Genomic DNA, 23,374 nt, shown 5'->3' with positions numbered 1-23,374 from the left:
ATTTTAATTATGTGGAGAAAATGGTATGGTGTGGTAGTGAATTTTTGAAAAAAATTCGAAAATCTTTGAATGCAGTTCTCTTTCTTTTCAAAAATAAAGGAATGTTTTCTTTCAGTAAAATTTTCTATCTACAGTATTAAGAGTACTTTCGCTCCAGGTGGCATTACAAAATTCCACCCTGTATGTATGTAGTTGTAGACACTTTTTCGAAGTTAGTCACTTGTCTGTAATTCGACAGCACAATGGACTGTAATTTTCTGTTACAAAAAAGTATCAATTAGACTACATAAGACAGTGTTTACCTTGATGTATTGTCACCTCTACTTTCCTTAACTGACTCTCACTGGACGTATTTTTTTACAAAAACCCCGAAAGTGCAAGTGAAAATAATCAATTTGGCGTCCAACACAAACGAGCCGTGCAAAAGTGTGGCTAATTGAAAATGCGTGTATGAGCTGGTCTTGTTGTCCCCTACTGTTACTTTTCACTGATAAATTAACATGAACTTCTAAAAAGTTTTAAAAGTCTTTTGCACTTGGCCTGAAAATATTTTTGTTCCCACTTCTTCTTCTTGTCGTGTCGACAACAAACCTACACAGTGTCAGTCCAAAACTCTGCAAGAGTGGCGTTGTCAGTAGCATTCATTAAATCTTCCTGCGTGCAGTTGTCGCAATGGGTAAGCTCTTAGCCTACATCTCACCTGATAGAAAGTGATGACCAGGCTGAAGTTGGAAGCGAACTTCACCCGGAGTCCGTGACTATCTTACGTCCAACTCCCGAAAAATAACAACGCTCTTAACTTAATTGTTATGGTGACAGATTTAGATAAGATAAATAATGGTAGCTAGCCATCCATGGGGACTTAGAATAAGGCTTTTCCTTGTGAACCATTCCTACAACAGCATATAGTTACTTAACTTAGTTAGAAGGGTTCATTATTAGTCATCTATGTATTTACTATCCTTAAAAGTATACCGTAATGTTGAACATCTAATAGAAATTCAGCTTTCCTATCTCAGATAATATCCTAAGGATATTTTTTGCTTTTTTCCCAATTCTCTTCAAGTCTTGTATTTCTGAGAAACCGGGAGGAACTTATTTCTTTTATTTAGGTACATGAACCACTTTACCAGTGACCTTCTCTTTCAATTTTAAACACTATTATCACGTTTTATATTAGGTACCAACCTTCACTTAAAATTAATTAACGGATTCTTTGGTCATTGATCTGTCGTCATGTAATAAAATTTGTGGGCTACATTCTTATAAAGTCGCCTCTCATTGATGGCTTTATTTAGTAGTATTGAAGCTTCTTATTATAAAAACTTTTCTTATTATAAAAACTAAGTTTCTTGCGTTGTTCTTCCCAGCACTGGCCCATTTATTGACCTGAAGCAGTGATAGGGTTAATACTGGGACGTGAAAGTGCTTTTTGAAAGTCTACTTGCTAAAATAAAATGAGTTTTTCATTTTTTTAACGTTCATAACTAATGAATGATTGAATAAAGCTATTCATTCATTCATTCATCTATCCTTTCTTTGCGTATTTTGAAAAGAATCGGCTCCTAAACTGCAGGACAGATTCATTTTTAGGTAGAGACGATGTAAAAGGAACATATGTATAATAGAAAGAAACCTAAATAGTCCTAGTTCCACTCACGACACTCGAGGAAGTGAAAGTGCGACGAAACGGACACGAGCCTTTTTTGAAAACGTTACACACATTGAAAAATCCCAGCAAGAAAGTGAGTCTGCCCATTTGTGAATGTTTTACCTCTTCACGTTTGTTATACAGGATGAAAAAATCATTGGCATCTTTTTTAAATAAGACTCATGATACATTAGTCATCATCTCAGCCACGTCCACTGCAGAACATAGGCCTCCCCCAATGCTTTCCATGTTGCCCAGTTGGTAGCGGCCTGCATCCAGCGCATTCCTGTTACCTTTACGATGTCGTCGGTCCATAGTAGATATATTATTTAGTACATTCCCCAAATACGAGTCAAGATCAATGAGTTAAAATGCTACCTTTATGAAGTCGTTGGACGTCTCACGCTTCGTTTTCCGGGTAGGTCTCCACTCCAGAAGAGACTCCTTGCTGTACCATCGGCCGTCAGTTTTGCGTACTATGTCCCTTGCAACTTCCGCTTACTAATCCGCACACCCTGTATAACCTGCTTGTAAAACAATAAAAGGCAATCTTTTGAGGCCAATGATGCCAACACGTCATGTCACATCAGCTGATTCATGTCTTTCACCTGTTTCATGTTTGTTTAAAATTAAATGAATGGACTGGAACTCTCTGGGCTTGGCTTGAAGATGAAATAGGATTAGTCATAGTGTCTTACATAACCCAAAAGCTGTAAATATTCACAATTTCACATACAATTTAACGTTTTGAAATATTACACTACAGCTTGTATTGTGAAAACTAAGGCTGGGTTGCACCACTACTTACTTTAACTTTGACAAACGTCAAAAAGCTGTGAAACTCCATACTAAAACACCGGTTATCGTTATAGTTACGGTCAAAGTTAGGTGGTGCTCAGTCTAATATTATTTAGTTCGTGTTTTAGACATTTTAATTATTGAAATAAATTATGTCAATATCGCGTTGCTTCTCCACGTTTGTCGTGAAGTAGTGGTAAAGACTGTTGAAAAAGCTGTGTTGGGAGGGACAAAGGGAGAAACAAACTAAAAATGCTATATTTTAAAATAAAGTGCTAAATAACTGTAATAATTTAAATTATTAAGTCATCAGCAGCTAAACGTTAAAACAAGCTGCTTTACTAACAATGGCCATAAAATATGTAAACAGTCTAATTAATTCACTGTAGTGATACATTCGTAATTATTATAATCGTTGTTCCGCGTCGTACACACCGTTTGTTGCAGATGTTTGGCCAATTCAGGGGTTTTGATAAAAGTCTGGTTTAGAGAAGCAGAACTTCAAAATTTCAAAAACTCTGATTGAAAAATTGTAACTTGCTATAGTCGATAGTATTGAGGAAAGTCACCAGTCGTGCCTAACCAAAAAATCTTCACTTTCACAACTTTTAGTTAACAATAGAATGGGTGGTAGCCTTAATAATGACATTACACAAAAACACAAGTCAATCTTCCATTCGGCTATAGCGAATTAGAGAGGATCATACTCCTGCAGTGGAGCCCAAATAATCTGATGATGATGATTATTACACACAATTTATAACATAGCACCGTCAGTGTCAACTAATTCGTGACATCCAAAGTGGCCAAAAAGTTGTCAGCACAACCTTATTCCAAAATTGTAACAAAGACGTGTTGAAATAGCCTAATTCAACTATTCACAAACGTTACTATGAGGTCTTACAGTGTGCGTGGACGCACAGGGTGACACACGAACCAATCACAGAGCTCTATTCAATGATGTGCGTTCGATTTGCTGCTTCATTTTTGCAAGCATCGCTTGTGAATACGGGCGTAAGCTACTTTGGGTGCCACCGACATTTGACGCAGACTTTACCATAAGTATTTTTCTACCAAGTCGATATAACCAAATTCTGATTACGCTGAGTGACGACAACACATTGTGTGATCTACAAAAAGTGCCTCAAATTTAACAGTAATTATATTACCACATTTTTTGCTATCAATGTAATATTTCACGAATAAATACAACAAGAATTCTGAGACGATTTTGTTTTTATTAATATTAATGCTGTATGGATTAGTAATTTTGGTTAAAAAAGAAGTTGAGAAGATCATTGACTCATAATTATAATTACTCATAATTTTAGCCATTACTGAACATAGGTCTCGTTAGAATCTTTAATTTAACACTTATGTGAAGAAGAAATTACTTTGGAAACGATTCTGGTCTTAATCAATTACAAATTTTATCAACCTGATTTTAAGTGGCACTAAGCGTTTCGATGACTCTTTTATATTGCGAATAGTTAGCTAGGGACTGAAATTCACTGCCTGCTGCTGTATTTCCCGAAGACTATATCATCTATATATATAAAATCCCAACTATCCCAACTAATATTATAAATGCGAAAGTAACTCTGTCTGTCTGTCTGTCTGTCTGTCTGTTACGCTTTCCCGCTTAAACCTCGCAACCGATTTCGATGAAATTTGGCAAAGAGATAGTTTGAGTCCCGGGAAAGAACATAGGATAGTTTTTATCCCGGTTTTTGAAACAGGGACGCGCGCGATAAAGTTTTTCTGTGACAGACAAAAATCCACGCGGGCGAAGCCGCGGGCGGAAAGCTAGTCTATATATATAAAAGAAAGTCGTGTTAGTTACTCCACTTATAACTCAAGAACGGCTGAACCGATTTAGCTGAAAATTGTCAGGGAGGTAGTTTAGAGCCAGGAGAAGGACATAGGATACTTTTTATCCCGTTCTAAATAAAAAAAAGTCTGCTTATTTATTGCCATTAAGGCGGAACAAAGTTCGCCGGGTCAGCTAGTATAATATATAATCCGGGCCTTTTCATGGCGAGAGTGAATAGGCACTTACAGGGCAGATATGTAGGTAGGTACATTGTACCATCATGAACAAGACTGCATCCGATTGTGGTCAAATATCTGCCTTGCATAAAAAAACAATTTAAAGTCTTTTAATAAATGGTCCCTAATTACCGGGCTCGTATGAGAGTTCAGATGTTTATTAAGGACATAAAATATTCTCTACTCCTACTATGAATAGAAGGAGTGTCTAAGAATAAGAACGAGGAGGAGTGTCTTTCAATTCAGAAATAGTCAGAATTTCAATCAATAAATCAGAATTTCAATAATCTGCTACAAGCGGCCACCCGCGACTTCGAACACGTGGACCCCGTTTTAACTCCTTAGGGGTTGAATTTTACAAATTCCTGTCTTAGTGAGCACCTACGTTCTAAAAGGAACCCCCATGCAAAATTTGAGACTCCTAGCACTTGTTGTTTCTGAGATTTCGTGATGAGTATTATGAGTGAGTGAATCAGTCAGTCAGTGACCTTTCGCTCTTATAGATATAAATAAAGGCTAAAGCGAGGATATAATTATCCAATTAACAAAACAAATGAACCTCATAAAATAGAAACTTAGAAATCAACCGGACACATGTGCTAGAGTTCAACGAAACCATAGACTCTACCAATGTAATGTACTCGTAATTATGTGTGGTCAGGTAAAAGCAGACGAGGTGGAAGTGTTGGGCGATGTGGGTCACGGGGACACTCAGACGCCAACGGTACAGCGGATTAGGGGTGTCAGCAAGTCAGATTAGAAGTTAGAATAATTAGAATTTAAGTCCGGGCTAAAATAACGCTTGAAATTTTATCACAGAACACAGTCGCAGATGTGACAAATACAAAACGAAATGACCAGTAGTAGAGTTCAGTCTACAAAACAACGCACAAAAATGCCTGGATGCAGGCGGTACAGGACCAATCGTTTTGAAAATCCAAGGCAGAGGCCTTTGTCCAGCAGTGGATGTCATTTGGCTGAAACGAACGAATATTTAGACCAATCACAAAACAAAATCTAATCGAGATTTAATCTAACATGGACCGCAAATAATGATGAAACAACGTTGACCTATTTGAGAATCTTTCTTTCAGGATTTAGGATGAAATGATAAATCCGGGATGACATTATACAAATTGACAAAATCAATTCAGTCGTTGAGTTTTTAAATAACTGAAAAGAAAAATAAGAAAATACTGTGCCTTGTTACAGTGCTTATTTTATGGTCACTAAAAATAGACACAACAAAGTCTAAATATCGAAACTATAAGGGTTCCTTGTCAGGACTAAGGAACCCTAAAAAGCAAGAAATAAATAAGATTGTATCAAATTAAAACCAATTCCATAAATAAAAACCTCGGATATAATTACTTTGGTATTCTACGGAAGAAACATTACAAACTCAATTGGCAGCCCTAAGACAACAACTGACGGATGTCCGAAAACCAGTTTAGCTAGAGGCAACTCCAAGAGCTCTCCCGGTTACCATCGCCCGTTATTGGTGGAAGTGACATGTGACGTCACATCACCCATTTGACATACTTCCCACGCCATGGACGGTTTAGATTTATTAGGTTGTGGTTAAATAAACTTATTTGATTTGATTTGATTTGATTTGATTTTAAATTGTGATACGCGTGAAATTGGTGTGTAATTTATTAAAATTAAAGTAATTTATTCCATAAACCCGGTTTCGTAATCGTATTGTTGGCAAAAGAAACTAAGTAATTCTATACATAACTTATAAGTAAATTAGAGAAGGTAAAAGTTAGGTAGTAAATCAAGGATTATTTCGAGCTATAGTCTTTTTCACGTAAGATGATCCGTATGACACTTCAAGGTTATCCATATTACGCATACTACATATGAGAATATTTTTGAAAAAATATTTGTATTTTATTAGCAATATAATAAAAAAAAAATTAACTACTTGTCTTGAAATATATAGTAAAATCTGAGTCTATTGATTATATTTTAATTAAATACGATGTAAAAATATTTTTTATTTAATGTACGCAATGTGTGAAACGGAATAGATTTAGTGCTGGGGTATTTCTTGTATAATAAAATCGATTATTTCCGCGGTTCATTAATCGATTGCAGTGAATACTTAGTTATTAAAAACATCACAAAAATCAACTATATTTTTCGATTATTGACTTTTGAAAAAACTTGCATTGAAAATAAATTAATAGTTTTTAATTTAAAGAAACAGAACCAGTACTTTTTAGGAATCGTTTTATTTAACACGAACCATGTAATTTGAATATTATCAATAAAAAATTGTTACAATAATATTTGTAATTAAAAAATAAACATGTTTTTTGTTAAATAACACCTATACAAAATATTTCTCTAAAAGTAGGTTTTACCAACTCTTCGAAAAAAATCGATAGATAAATCGCTATGGTTTAGTTGTGTGACATCTCTAAATCTTTCAAACTCGAAACGTCATACGGATCATCTTAGGTGAAAAAGACTCATACTTAGGCTGAATTGCACCACCTTCACCTAACTTTTTTAATTTGTCAGATTTTTGACGTTTGTCAAAGTTAAAGTAAGATTGTGTAACCCAGTCTTATACCCGTTTTCACCATCAATCACTATTTTTTAAGTGGCCCCTGTGAAAACAAAATTCCTGTTTATGTATGTATTACCATAGGGGTCACTTAAAAATTAGGGATTGATGGTGAAAACGGGTATTAATGTAGCAAAAGAGAGGTGTCCTACCGGTCGAGCGGTCTTTAACACACTCGAGTAACTTGGTAATATAAAACTGATTGAAATTTTTGCAAAAAGGCTTTTTAAAACCTCTTTTAGACATCCCAGTATTAACCCTACCACTGCTTCGGGACAATAAATGGGCATGATGGTATATTATGGGCATTTAAATAAATAGCATTTAAATACTATAAGACACAAACAATTATAACTACAAAACAATACTTATTTACCCATGTCCCAGTGCCCTATTTACTCGTACAACATCTCAATTCACTCCTAACAGTCAAAGACTATCTTTAATGACTAATACGGCTAACATTAAAAGCTCATAACCAGTTATGACGAAGCGAAAACTGATGACTGATAGGTCAACGAACCATGAGTGGGCTGTCAAGTGACAGTGAACATGGTATCGATGACAAGTACACAGATTCACTTTAAAACATTTTAGACAACCCTGAACCAGGCATCTGATATGGCTGTAACGTATACGTCATCTTAAGGTACAACACTTACGCCCGTATTCACAAACGATGCTTCCTTAAGTGAAGCAGCAAATCTAATGCACAGCACAGCGTAGGGCTTGAATACCGGAATTCCGGAATTTCGTAACTCCGGAATTTCGGATACATTTTTTCCGATATTTCAATTCCGGAACTGACGCCAATATCGTATTCCGATATTGAAATTTTTCATAAATTATTTTAAGTTTTCAAAACGTTTAAGTATCAAAATAGGTTCTTAGATAAGGAAGTCCTTGAGATATGTATTCGAAACTTTATTAGTAATAATATTAAAGAGGCAATAGGGCGAAACCAAAGCTCCAAAATGTTCGCTAGAGACAACTCTAATGGGCGAAGCCAGCTGAAGAGAGCGGATGATAGAGTAAAACCTGTTAATAGCTCTGCCACAGGACAGTTCCAACAGCTAAGCTAACTCGACACTATACCGAAGATTAGCCGGACATCAGCCCTTACGTGATTAGGATGGCTCTTAAACAGCTAAAGAATAACAAGGCACCGGGTGATAACGGAATGACCTCGGAGCTTCTGAACGCGGCAGGTGATAAGCCGATACTGAAAGTCCTTCATAGACTGTAACTCCGTCTTATTCCAGGGAATAATGCCAGAGGCACGGAACAAATGCTTGGTGGTGTTTTTCTTTAAAAAAGGGGTAAAAGCCTTATTAAGGAATTACAGACCCATCTGGGTTCTGACTCTGAGTCATGTCTACAAGCTATTTTTGAGAGCCATCACGAATAGTCTCGCGCGTAGGTTCGATGACTTATAGTCTCTCGAGGAAGCCAGTTATCGAAACGTTTACACTACCATATACCGCATCTATACGCTACGGCAGGTTATACAGAAGACCGAAGAGTCTAACTTGCCTGTATGCTTGGCGTTCTTAGACTATGAGAAGGTTTTTGAGCCTGGCTGAACACGAGGGCGATTCCTCTGCAGCGAGCTGTGAGGCAGGGAGATGTAATAATACGTCGAATTCAACTCGGCTGGGCAGCGTTCGGTAAACTACATATAGCCTGACCAGGAACATAAAAACCCTCGCCATGTTGCGGAAAACTAATGGTACTAATTTCTTTTAATGGCAACAGTAACTGAAAACTTCATTGACATGTCACCTTGCATGTCAGTCTATTGCTGTCAAAGTTTAAACAAAGTTTATTTTAAATGTGCGCAATTGGTTTTATGAATTAAATTGCTAAAATATTTTTATAGTCGTGAAAGAAAAGTGGTTCACAATGTGTTAAAGTATTTGTCGAAGAGAAATACTAAGGGTTTGGACAATATTTTCATTGAATAATGTTTCCGACAAAGGTTGTCAAATTGAATGTTTATCGTATAGTACAGTCCACTATGAAAATTAGCTGTGGTTTGTTTCAACTACCTATTTTTAAAAAAATTCTCACTTTCTAAGTGTTGAATTTTATGGGATTGGGAAAGAAGTACCGAGTTTGAAGCGTTCATGAGCAGGCATTGCAGTTGAATATTCAAGTTCTGAATTTGATTATTGATGAATAATAAAATAAATTCTACTAGCTCGATTGATGGTTTCATTTAATTTATTTAAATCAGGTTACCTATAATAATATTTTTTCGTTAATTTATGAAAATATTAAATTAGCCCGTAATCCTGAATCCTGATAGGTACACATAAAGTTAGCCTATTAATTTAACACAGGTACGACTGTACTCAGTGTTGCACTATCAAATGCAATTGACGCGCCTCTATGCCAGGGTTTTTATGTTCTTGGTCAGGCTATAACATCTTTTCGACCAAAACACTTCAGTGCCTAAAGACGAAAGTCTACAATCAGTGTGTGTTACCAGTAGTGATGACACACGGTTCGGAAACGTGGCCTCTTACTATAAGGCCTTATAATAAGCTCAAAGTTGCACACCATGGTATGGAGAGTGCTATGCTCGGTGTTTCTTTTCGAGATCGAACCAGAAATGAGGAGATTCGTAAACGAACTAAAGTTGCCTGACATATTATAGCGATCGGATTACCAAACTAAAGCAAAAGTGGCAATGGGCAGGGCACATAGTACGTAGAACAGACGACCGATGGGGCAAGGTTCTAAAGTGGAGGCCACATACGTGTACGTGTTTGTAGAGAGGCGCTTTCTTTTTTTAACCAACTCCGGAACTAGAACCGGAATTCCGGAGTTGAGTGCCCAATATCGGAAATCAGTTCCGGAGTTGAAAACTGTCCGATATTGCAAGCCCTAGGCCACAGCGTTGAATAGAGCTCAGTGGTTGGTTCATGTCACATGAACATGAATCATGGTGTCACCCTGTGCGTCCTCGCGCACTGTGAGACCTCATAGTAATGTTTGTGAATACGGACGTTACTCATTTAGTAATGAACAAGTGCATGCCAGTTAACTATTGAGCATTTGCTACTTAGTACAATGCCAATAATAATAATCAAGCTCATTTTGAGTTGTTCGAGCACGCTTGTTTTAAGCATGCTAATAAGCATGACATTTTATGGTATGTGTAACTGTACTTTAAACGTGTCCCCCGAATCCCGGAATCTTAAATACAAAACACATTCGATACAAGTTCAGCAAGGGCTAAGGGCCTCGATTACACTCATGATCATAAGTTACTAGGTATTTTATAAAATATGTTTAAAAAAACATTGACAATGTAAGAAGCGCCGAATCAGTCAAATCCATAGAAAATATCTGTACACTTACTTATCCATAAGTATTTTCAGCCTTCTAATGATTTTATTAACATAAACCTTATTTGTTTCAGGTCCAGTCCCCCTAGCGAGAAATATAAGGCATTTGCCATGCATATCAAGAAGAACAGGCCAAGAAGGGCTCTGCATGTTCGCCATAGACTGCCTCAAAGCCAACGGTTCCCACCTCGGGACATGCATCGACAGGTTCTACTTCGGATCCTGCTGCCAGATCCCGGACAAAACCATCCTCCCACAAATCATTGGCAACAACATAGAAGACAACAGCATAGACAGTGCGAATTTCGTCCATCCGCAAACTGAAGATAAGGTCCAAAGTACAGTCAGCAAAATCCCAGATATATTCCCCACTAGGAAGACGACTACAGAGAAAGCGACAGAAGCTACTGTCACTGAGAAATCAGAAACGGTACAGGACAGAACCGAACCTGTGGATTTGGAAACGAAAACTGATGATGTAACGACGATTGATGATAAAAACGATGGAAAACTAACAACGATGGTAGAATCAACGACGAAGGCTCAAGCAACTAAACCATTAGCTACAGAAGTTCCTATCAAATTGTCAACCTTCCAAACAGTGTCAGGTGATAATTCAGTGACGGAAGTACCGAAGACTGAAACGACAGAAGAAGAGAAACAAACTACGCCTACAACAACAACAACGAAGAAACCAAAACCTTTAGTTACGAGAAAACCAGTGAAACCAACGTATAAGCCCAGACCTACTTATAGACCGTCGAATTTCACTAGACCACAGTTCTCTCCTTCCACCCTCAAACCAAGACCCACAAAGCCACCGTTAATATTCAATATCACAAGGAAACCACCACCTATCAAACAACCTCCGAAAAGAAATACCACCAAAAAACCCTTACCATCCCCACCAAGGCTCAATATCACCATAATCCCCCAATCTACAAGTAGTAGACCAATATTTACCAGACCTCTCACTACTTCCATCACCTACATCAACTCGACACTCGCAGCCGAAGAAAAACCTACAACGACAACGACAATCTCAACTACTACGAGTACAACTACGCCATCAACAACAACGACAGAAAAGTTAACGACAACAACAGAAAAGGCAACAACGACAACAGAAAAAATTGTAACAACGTTACCAACAGAGAGAGTTACGGAAACAGAAACTGTTACTGAGACTTCAATTGTTTCGTCGACTGAAGAAATGACAGAGAGAATGACTGAAAGAACGACTACTATGGAACCTTCTTCAGTACAGCCTTCATCAACAGAATCGTCGTCAGAAATTCCTTCATCTGAATCATCTTCAGTAATTCCTTCATCTGAATCATCTTCAGAAATACCTTCTTCTTCAGAATCTTCTCCAATCGAAGAACCTGTTCAAGAAACTTCTCTAACGACACCGACTGAAGAAATCAAAGAGACCACGTCTCCTATCACCGAAAAAGAGACCATAAGACCGGCTACTGAGGCTGATATTCCTGTATCATCATCATCAGCTGCTCCTACGGTAGTTTCCACGGAGTTTCCGCCCTTCGTCACGTGGTCAACGGTGGATGGGGGAACGAAAGCACCTGAGGGAACGAAGGCTCCTGAGAACCTCACTACTCCAGTTGATGGTAAGTTTTGCTTTTATTTGACTTGCGGTAATATTTTGACATTCTTCGCCGAAATTAACGACACCATTAGAAAGCAATTATAACGTTAAACAAAGTCAAAGAATTTATAGGTTCCCTCCTGAGGCAGGTAATTTTAGTAAACATACTTACTATTTCAAATATGATCCCTTTAAATGCATAATCCATAAGCTACAGGAATAGATAATTAGTTAAGTAGTTTAACAATAACTAATTTTTCAATTTAGGCTTGAAAACTATTCTAGTTTTCACTGAACTGTAAGAGTAGGTGCACACCGTTGATTGTTCGTCGGCCTATAGTTAAGTCGGGCAGTTGATCAGTATGGGCATGTATGGGAGTGCGCACACTACGCTGATTCGATTTGGCCGATTCTTCATACAATTTAAAATCGGGCACAACTATCGGCCAACTAAAAATCAACGGTGTGCTTAAAGTTTGAATTGTTTGTGTAAGTGACAACATGGGTCTCTAAAAATTACAGCTGTAATTATTGGGGGTATAAGCTACCCAAGTAGAAAAGCAAGAAACATTGCAATCAATTACAAAAGTATGAAACCAGTAAATAGTGTCCTCGAGAATTTTCTCAGGCGTTCAAAGGCGCTTTTTAACACCTATGACAAAATACTAGCAACAACATTTGCTTTTAAAAAACAAGCAGGAGTTACGTTTTACCCAACTTAGCAAAAGCTGATATTGTTGAGATCTTTAACATGAACTACGATTGGTATGAATATAAACTTTCTTCTAAAAGTACCTATTTCTAACCTTTAATATAATTAAGCGACAAACTGTAGTATTTTTCCAGTATTATCTTTAATCAAAGTTGGTTCACCGATTTAGAAGTAGACTTTTAAATGTGTACGAAACGAAACAATCTCTAGTAGACTTATTGTGTACACAGTGTGAATACCTAATTTATGTGCTACATTAATATTCTTAGGTCATTACACTACGCCTAACGCGTTTTAGATTTATAACTTTAATTAGGTAGGTATGGTTTGGTTACTAATATAATAATTAAATACCTAATGTTTTGTATAAGCTGGTTCCATAATCATCATTATGAATCATAATTTATAAAGAACTCTTTTCCAAAAAACTTCTTTACATTTTTGTTATTAGTGGCCAAACCATTGAGTCATATAATCCAAATTTTCCTTAACAGACCTGTTGATAAACAAATTAAAAATCCAGGTCACTGTATCGGAATATTAATAAGTTTGAAATATAACTTTCACATCCTTCCAATTTACGGTCTTGACTCGTGAGTCACATGTGACTCATAGTCGTAACTGTCACCAGACAAGAAAGATGTAACAGGTAGTTCGGCGTATTCAATTATTTATCTAGTTATGAAGAGGTTTAGTTGTTTTTGTCTACTAATATTAGAGTTAGAACGTTTGTTTGTCTGCACAATTTTTAATTTAGGTAAACTGTGACGGATAAAAGTTTATTTATTTCCTAATAAATAAACTTTCTCTCGAAACTCGGCATTTAATTCCTAACTGTTTTAAGTACTTATTTAGAAAGAAAGAGCGACGTTTATTTGGCTCTAGAATGAAAACTCTAAGTTTAGTCAATAAGACTATTTTACATAATTAGGATTGTAGGGTAAACACTCTTTTTGCTTCTATTAAATTAGAGAGGGTCGTGCTCCTACACTGGAGACTATTTAAATGACCTGAATCATTAAAATAAAATACATATTTTATTTATGTAAACACACTGTAACATTATACTGGCTCCTACAGTAATGAAAACTGTATTTCAGCAACACTAATTTAAAAATTTTTGCTTGAAAAAAGGCCTCTTCTAACTTTTTACAAGTAAACAAAGTCAGGTGATACAAATAGTTAATTTTACTACTTGAATAGAATGTCATTGATCTTACATCGTAGGCGGCAACAAAAACACTAGTAATCCTTCACACGTTGTATTGTGCAAATATTATGGAAATCATAGAGATTAGAAGCAAATATCATTTACATGGTTTACCGTAAGACGATGGTTTAATAAACTTTTAGTAGGTGAAATGGACAGAACAACTTATTTTAATGTTATATGCGAATATAATGTAACTCTGTCGTGACGTGCGTGCGTGACGTCAAGATTTTGAATTTTTTTTATTAAAAAAATAGGTAATACCTAGTTGTTGCAATTCACGTAGGTGTGTGAGCTTTACATGTGTGGAGGCTCGCTACTGTTCGTTTTTCAAAAGTTTTGACAGACATTACACTATCGTTATGTGCGTGTACACGTACACACACAAGTTAAGCTCACTCGCCTTCGTGAGTTGCAAGAACTAGGTGAGGTAGGTGTACTTTTAAAGAAGTTGTGATATGGTGTCAACTACCCAATTTTGCTGAAAGAAAAACTTAAACCTGGACTCTAGCGCGTGTTTTGCCATACACAATCAACAAAAACTAGTCAACATCAACATTTTTGTAGACAATTTTGTTGAATGTTGAGATGTTTTAGGTAGACTACTTTTACTAAGAAATTGTAAACATAAACTAAAGGAGCTAGTATTGACAAACCCCAAGTTAATTCTATAATAAGCGCAAGCTCAAGCTTTTTTGAGCTTTCTTTAAACTTTTAAGTTGACCTTATCACCAGTAGTTCTGGACTCTGCCTTATTTTTTTCAATGGCACCATAAGTAGTTTGCTTCACTCTTATTTTCCACGGGATAAATATCAGATTAACGTGTTAGGCGATTATCACACTGCACCGCGTTCCGCCGCGGTACGCGGGACGACAGATTTAATCATTATATGCAAGTACCTCAGTTTGTATAGAAAACACGCGCAGCACAACACACTGACAACGCATTTGCGCGCGGGATTCGTTATAATTTTGTGTCGCCACGCGGACCGCGGCGGAGCGCGGTGCAGTGTGATAATCGCCTTACCATGATAATCTTTTTTAGTTCTTTTATGTATGTTTTATCTTGTATTGTGCCTATATCTTGTATTCTGCCTATATCTTGTATTCTGCCTATATCTTGTATTGTGTATTGTGCCAAATAAACAATATTCTATTCTATTCTATTCTATAATCTGTATTCTGAACTTATTTCAGTACCACAAACGGTACAGCACGACTCACAATCACGATCACGAATCACGAAGTACGTGACCATCTTTTGACACATTTACCCGATTTTGGCGAATGCGTGGAAGAATGAAAGTAAAATATCACAATAGTCTTGTGGTTAGACGGTTGTATTCTGCGGGTCTTGGGTTCGAATCCCAGATCAGAGAAATCTTCGCTAGACTAATATTTATACGTACAGAAATTGATGACCATTGCACATTCATTGGATGAATTTCGGTAAAGCGAATAAAGAAATGTCCCTTAATTGATTCATCTGTAATGTCATTTTTGAACTCAATAGTTATTAAAATTTCTTAGCGATTAGAGCCGCTTTTCAAACTAAAGTTCATTTATTCAAGTTGTTTAGGTATTTGAATTTGAATGAATAGAATATGAACTCTTCTTACTATAAAAATATTGCCCGTATTCACAAACGATGTTTGCTTAAGTGAAGCAGCAAATCGAACGCACAGCGTTGAATAGAGCTCTGTGATTAGTTCGTGTTAGCCTTACCAGCCTTACCCTGAACGTCCACGCGCACTGTGAGACCTCATAGTAGTTTGTGAATACGGGCGTAAGAGTATAATCTACTTTTTTACGACTCCTTTGCACATTTCTCCAGACTATTTCAATTTCAAAAACATTTACATAGGTAGCTAGATACCTAAGAACCGTTTGAGGAATGTTTATGAAATTTGAAGTTGATGTTTATCCAGCAAGTCTGAACACATGAGCCAAATGTGTTAATGCACAGTAGTTTTTGATTGATGAGGAGTCAAAAGTGGTTGCAACTGTTTCGTCTAAATATACGCACGGTGCAGTCCCCTCCCTGGATCTAGGTTTAACATGCTCCCGCATGTCTAGAACGTTTGCTCAATATTAATTTAGTCGATTTTCTCCTGATGGGAACATGTAAGACAAAAATAAAATTTCGAATATTACAGACCTTCTAGAGCAGATGCCGCGAAAACTATACAATATATAGAAAAACTTGACTATCTCACCTGTAGCAAATTTAATAAGCTTTTTTTGGTTCATAGTAGTCAAAGTCATGTCACTAGGACGCATAGTTTCCGAGGATTAAGCGAAAAACCGAAAAGTGGTACCTTTAAACCCCCGTCTCCCCGCCGGCTCAAGGGCTAAGGGCGGGGACTTTTGCTATGTTCACCTCCTAACTGGTCTAAATAAAGTCCCCGTAGTCAGAAATTGTGTTCCACGGATTTCCATTTATAATGCTTTATTGACTGGACTACAAACTGCTAATTCTAATTGTGTACAGAGTTAATTTAACGATACATAATTATAGTGTAAACACACACTTAAGGTAGTTTTGTCGCGAGTCGTCCATATTTCATCTTGTAGAAAGAGATTAATGTATAGGCACTCACTAAATGTTTTAATTGCATAATTTTAAACTGCATCAATAACCATTTATTTACTTTTTTAGACACGTGGTCACCCATAACTCCACCAGACGGCTGGGTTTTAATATCAACAGTCCCACCTTCATCTACCTCTGAATCAACAACAAGCACCACCACCAGCACAACAACAACAACTGAACAACCGACAACAGTTGAAGCGACCCAAGCGTCACAAGAAACCACAGTGCAACCTGAAACTACGGAAAAACAAGAGCCTGTAACAACGCCATCAACAACAACAACAATGACGTCATCAACAACAACAATGACGTCATCAACATCAACAGAGTCCACGTCAGCGCCGTCAACAACAGAAGCGCCAATCCTAGAGTTTACGGTCAACGTGACGCTGTCGCCAACGGTGCCTACGTCAACCGTCAGTGTGACTACGATGACGCCGGTGACGGAGAATGTGACGAGTGTGACGAATGCGACGGAGGCTGACACGACTACAGCTGGTAAGAAAGAATGTTTACGCTAAATGCTATAAAGCATAGTTTAATAATGAGTACAAAATTGAGCCGAATTTCAAAGATAATTAATAATTTACTTTCTTCGTAGTTTTTTCAAGTTCTTTATTAAGTTTTATTTTTTATTTTTTAAATTAGGTTTAGTTTAGGTTAATTAATTAGTTATCTTTAAATATTATTATTGTATTATTTTATTTTGGCAAATAAAATTGATGGTTCTTTCTTGGAAAATTACATAATGAAGAGTAATTTATGACAATACAACACTTAATATGTTTGCTATGATAATTTCGTTGCGGGTCCAATGACAGTTTAACTTTCCCGCGGGACAAAATTGACCTTCATTGGTTGGGTTTTAATGGCGGTCAAGCTGTAGATTCTGGCTACACAGGAGTTGCAGCGGTGGGAACGAGAGGTGGGAATAGTCCCGTTATGTTTTAAAAAATATCTTTTCTAGGCTAGAATCAATACTTAAGTTTGAATCGAGTTTTGAGCATAATTAGTGACCGACCGAATATTCGTTTTCGTTTTCGTTTTCGGCCATTTTCGGCCAAAAAATGGACATTCGGCCATATTTTCGTTTTCGGCCAAAAACCAGCCGAAGCTTCGGCCAAACCAAATATCAGAAATACGTGAATAAGATGATGACGTATAACGTTTGGATATCTTCAGAGTGAATGGGGTGCACTCATGGTTCCAATCAGACTTGAACGGACGCGGTATTGTCACACTGTTTTGAAGTTGTGAAGTAAGATTACGTTGTAAAGGATGTCCAGCGGAAAATTTTAAAGTTCAAAATTGAATACAAAGCCAAATTTAAATACGCCATGAGTCACTGGTCGGGAGCCCACAGAGCGTTCGCAGTTGAGCAATATTTGAAGTTCAGGCAAAAAATCATTAGTTTTATTTGTATTCATTTTTGAAGTGAAAATATTCCCTCTGGTCACCTTTTATTTCTTCTTCACTTGCTTAAATAAACGGAAAAAGCAATATTCCAGTATAGACTGGAAATAATATTCCATTAAGAATACATTTATAAATATCTTAAATTTTTAGTCTAATGTCGGTTTTCTTTAATAAAATTTATTCTTAAATCCCAAATCCGTCTGTCAACTATCAAACGTCAATATGTTTTTGGTCAAAATATTTACGGTTTTCGAAGTTTTTGCATTTCTCATATTGTTTGCGACTACTTAAACAATTTGAAAGTAAAAGCATCGAAAATTATGGATATTTCATCGGAAAAAGATAAAAATTTGACAGTTGAAGGTCATTTTCGTTTTCGTTTTCGTTTTCGGCCGAAAATGAGACTGCAGCCGAAGCTTCGTTTTCGTTTTCGTTTTCGGCTGAAAATTCATATTCGGTCGGACACTAAGCATAATATCATAACACGGACCTTCGTAAGCAATAAAACTCTATTTTTATGATTATTAAAATCCCAATACCGCAAATAATTCATTTTATTATGATGCTTTTAGTTGTTTTTGTGGTTTACAATAATAAAACCCATTTGCTTTTGTTTTTAGTGCCAGTAACGACAACTCTGAGCTCACTGAACATGTCAAATTATAAGGAAGGTGAGTTTTCTGTTTATTTTTTATTATAAAAGGATAAGTTTAATAGACAAAAATAATTTGAGTTAGCCACCAATTAGTAAAATTTTTGAATCGTCAACATGTTCACACTCCTCGTAAGTTCTTCTGATTAATTTCGTTGCGGGTCCAATGACAGTTTAACTTTCCCCCGGGACAAACTTAACCTTCACTGGTTGGGTTTTATTGGCGGTCAAGCTGTAGATCCTGGCTACACAGGAGTTGCAGCGGTGGGAAAGAGAGGTGGGAATAGTCTCGATTAGCAAGTGATAGAACTTGTCTAATATCGCTAAATGATATAAGTTCTCGTAATCTGATTATTACTACATAAGTATCGTGTTTTTCGATCCTTGAGATGTAGAATTAGAAAAGCGAAATTCTTTAAAGAATGAAATAATCAACAACACATAAATTACAAAACAAACTTACTCGAAGATCATTAAAATTCTAAAGTCAAAAAGTTCACCTGCTCAGTATGTTTTAAGGTCCAAGTCTCATTAAATATGAAAAGGTTCATAAATAATTGATGCAATTCATGAAGGCGAGTGAACTTTACCAGAACATAAAATATGTGGTGGCTCGCTACTGTTCGTTTTTCAAAAGTTTTGATACACATTACACTATCATTGTGCATGTACACGACTACACGTACACATACAAGTAAAGCTCACTCGCCTTCGTGAGTTGCAAGAACGAATCTACTTGATTATAAGTATGATGAGCACGCTCAACCCAAAAATCTCAATTCAAACGGGCCTAGATTAAATTTTAATAGGCTAAATAAGAGCTGCCATAAAGCTTCTGGTTAAGGAGGTCTTTATCTACGAGTCAACCATAAATAAATCAAAATCATAGCACAATATGCACATAGAGCAGAGGCCTCGACAAGGAAGTCTAAAATTAAATTGCCCTCAACAAATTGCGGCGATTATCTCATTTAATTACATCTGCAGCTTCCATTGTTTTAATTTTAATTCACGATTGTTATACTAGTACGATAATGACGTTAAGCAGACAAAAAGATTGATTAATTATTAATTAATGATTGATTATCAGTTTGCGACAAGGAAAGTGACGTCTTTGAAGGAACACGAACTTGGAAATTCATGAAAAATTAAACAAAAGCCATAACATAACCCTCCTTTTGGCGCAGTCGGGTAAAGAGTAAGAATGATTAAGAGTCCCCCATACATTTGTACATTAAACAGGGTACAAACGATGAACTTAATGCCATATGGCATTCTCGTCCAGTCAACCTTTATTAATATCGATACCTCTGGGCTCAAAGGTCGTAAAGGACAAAGTACGACTTTTCAGGAGAAGCAAAAAACGTTTTTTTATTTTTTTATTCGACGATAACTTTTTTGTTTTTTGAGCTATTAAATTATGACTTATGAAGAAAGTGCTTAGAATTCACAGCATTTTCCGAAGAGGTATTGAAAAACTGGACTAGAGCTGTATTTACTGAGATAGATTTCCTTTACGCCCTCAAAATTACAATAAAAAGACCTTTACGCCCCTCAAATATTCGTCCTACGCAAGTTACTCAGGACGTAAGTCTATTTTTATTTCACAAAACTACAAAACTAAGGTAATAAATGACAATTTACATAGTTTTGTAGGTTTTCATGGGTCGTAACGGGACACCCAGGTAAGGTATTATGAAAGGGTAAATTGATGATTTAGCTTAAATATTTAATATTTTATGGTATTTCATATGTAATATACCATTTCTTCACATATTTTTAATGAATTATGGTCTTTTAAATGAAATAAAATGATTTTCCGTAGCTTCATAATTTAATGCACACAATTTATGAAACTATTTAAGTAGAAGTTTTGATATCTTCGAACTAGAAGAAACTATTTCCGATATAAAAGCTAATTTAGAAAATAAATATTATGATGCTTTTAAATAAAACTTCATAAATGTCTACTTTATAGGAAAAACCGAAACCAATTTAATTTTATTTATTTATTTAATCATTATTATTGTTTCGAAAAACTACCAATAGCGGATTTAATTCCATAGGGCAGTCTGTCCACCAGTTGACCTTATGATAATGCAGATAGAATAGAATTATTAAGGACAAACGAAAACCAAACTATATTAATTATTTATTATATTATTTAATAAGAATTTAGAATAATTATTATTCTAAATTTTAAATAAATTAAACATTATTAATTCATAGTAGCTTAAAATTATGTCATTGTATTTGGTATAAAAGTAGAAAAGTTAGATAAGTAAGATTACAAGTAGGAAGATTTTCATTCCAGTAAAGTACATCCACTTACTTTACTCCTACATAATACCATTTTTAAAAGCCAATTATTTTTAAAACTGCATTCACGCTTTTTAGTAGATTAAGTTTCAACATATATTTTCCCATGTTGTGTAAATATTTTTCCTACTAGTTAATCTTTATTAGCTGATCCAAATAACTTTAGAAACTATAATTGTAACAGTCAAAACTCAAAAGTGGTTTTGACCAAGGGCGTTAGTCAAAATTACTAGGAAATCATTAAAAATAATTATAAAGAGTAGTATTTGTGTGATTTGTGCATACAAAATAATGACACCTAAGGTACTACAGTAAGGTGACTTTTTTTTTCATAATATTTTTAACAAATCTAGCTTTTTCATTTTTTCAATTTTTATGATGACTATCCTAACTTAATTAGGTAATACGTTATTTTATAGCATGTTTTTATTTTCTTAAATCATCTTTTAATAATTATCTTATACCTGACAAATACCTAGTTTCTTCAAATATGAGAAATAATAAAAAGCAACATTACTTTACCCGATGTGGGTAGATGTCATCATTTTATATGTACAAATCACATAAATGTTACACTCTAAAATAGTTTTATTATATATTTTTGATGATTTTTTTAGGTTCTTTCATTTGTTCCAAACGCACATACTTAAATACTATAAGAAACGTCTATAAAATTTACCTTCACAGTTATTTTAATATCCTCACTGTGTAGATTTTTAAAATATTTGTTTAGATAATCTAAGGGCGTAAAGGACAAATTATTTAGACTTGGGTATGAAAATGTAAGGTTGTATAGGACAATAGATATACTACATGTACATTATACGCCCAAAAATTTGTGTTTACTTGTTCTTTACTACCATGGTAACTGTACTAAAAAATCAAATGGTATTTACATCCCAATTTTCACGATGAATTCTGTTTAGCTTATCAAATATGATGGGTCGTAAAGGCACTTTTTTTGGGAATTTCGACAAACTAAATATACAGATCGATAGAGAATTAAATTCTGAGTAAAACTGTATAAATAACTCATTTTCGGTATTTTGTCCTTTACGACCTTTGAGCCCAGAGGTATCGATATAATAAAAACCACCTGTTATAGGGACATTTTTTTGAGAAATTTATCAAATAACCAAAAAAATACGAATTTTTAAGCAGATTTTTTTCAAAAAGTCTCATTTTTTATTATTTGTTGGCATTTTCTGGGTAGTTTATGTATTTTTTCAGTATTGCCTGTTATTTAGCATTATTATTGTTTTTATTTTATCAGGATATACCGCATAATTTAAAAGTTATTACGTTTTCTTTACAATAAGTAATTGGAAGAAAAAACATTCTATAAAAAATTAAAAAAAAATCGCAAAAAATTTTTGACCTCTTTTTTGTCGATAAAAATAGGTCTAGTTTCGTCTATTTTCATATGTACACTTTAACGTGACTCACACTGTATTTTTGATGATTTTTTAGGTTCTTTCATTTGTTCCAAACGCACATACTTAAATACTATAAGAAACGTCTATAAAATTTACCTTCACAGTTATTTTAATATCCTCACTGTGTAGATTTTTAAAATATTTGTTTAGATAATCTAAGGGCGTAAAGGACAAATTATTTAGACTTGGGTATGAAAATGTAAGGTTGTATAGGACAATAGATATACTACATGTACATTATACGCCCAAAAATTTGTGTTTACTTGTTCTTTACTACCATGGTAACTGTACTAAAAAATCAAATGGTATTTACATCCCAATTTTCACGATGAATTCTGTTTAGCTTATCAAATATGATGGGTCGTAAAGGCACTTTTTTTGGGAATTTCGACAAACTAAATATACAGATCGATAGAGAATTAAATTCTGAGTAAAACTGTATAAATAACTCATTTTCGGTATTTTGTCCTTTACGACCTTTGAGCCCAGAGGTATCGATATGGGTGATATTCCTGCAATTACTTAATTAAAAGTGATTATTTACCTATTTTATTATTTATTTGTAATATGTGCTTTGCTACAAAAATATGCATGATGCCATTATAACACAGCAAAAAGAAACAATAAAAAAGTCACTTGCAAGAAACGATTCCCATTTAATTTTCCAAGTGACAATATAAATCATAATTCATGAGGTAAATAAGAATTGCGCTTTTTATGGCTGTAAGTTTGATGAAGAGTTTATTGCATTAGAAGATGAAATTAGTATACAAGATCTAACTCCAATCATTAGAGTAGGTACAATAAAATGTTAGCAAAAAGCTGCTCCCATAGGTCAAAGAACTGGCCATTACAATGTATCAAGTAAAAACAATAAAAAAAGCACTCGTCGTTCGGAATTCAAACAAAGACTTGTCAGCGGTCGGACGATGCGCCCGCGCCACGGCCAAGCACAAGGACATTGCATATGACTGTTCGGATTTCAAAATTTCAAAAA

The 23,374-nt window shown here is 35.3% G+C and overlaps 1 protein-coding gene across 1 annotated transcript in view; it reads left to right on the top strand.

The window, feature by feature from the left end:
* Nucleotides 1-23,374, top strand: part of Np (serine protease notopleural) — a 44,630-nt gene that overhangs the window by 6,063 nt on the left and 15,193 nt on the right. Inside the window, exons 2-4 of the mRNA XM_028311004.1 lie at nucleotides 10,504-12,057; nucleotides 16,618-17,052; nucleotides 18,591-18,641. Of these exons, the coding sequence (XP_028166805.1) occupies nucleotides 10,504-12,057; nucleotides 16,618-17,052; nucleotides 18,591-18,641 (2,040 nt within the window). The remainder of the gene's footprint in view (nucleotides 1-10,503; nucleotides 12,058-16,617; nucleotides 17,053-18,590; nucleotides 18,642-23,374) is intronic.

This window comes from Ostrinia furnacalis, unplaced genomic scaffold (assembly GCF_004193835.3).
Source record: "Ostrinia furnacalis isolate ACB-3 unplaced genomic scaffold, ASM419383v2 OfSCF3147, whole genome shotgun sequence".
In the NCBI taxonomy this organism is placed as follows: domain Eukaryota; kingdom Metazoa; phylum Arthropoda; class Insecta; order Lepidoptera; family Crambidae; genus Ostrinia; species Ostrinia furnacalis.
The sequence above is the reverse complement of the archived record's forward strand: the minus strand, read 5'-3'. Positions and strand labels throughout refer to the sequence as shown.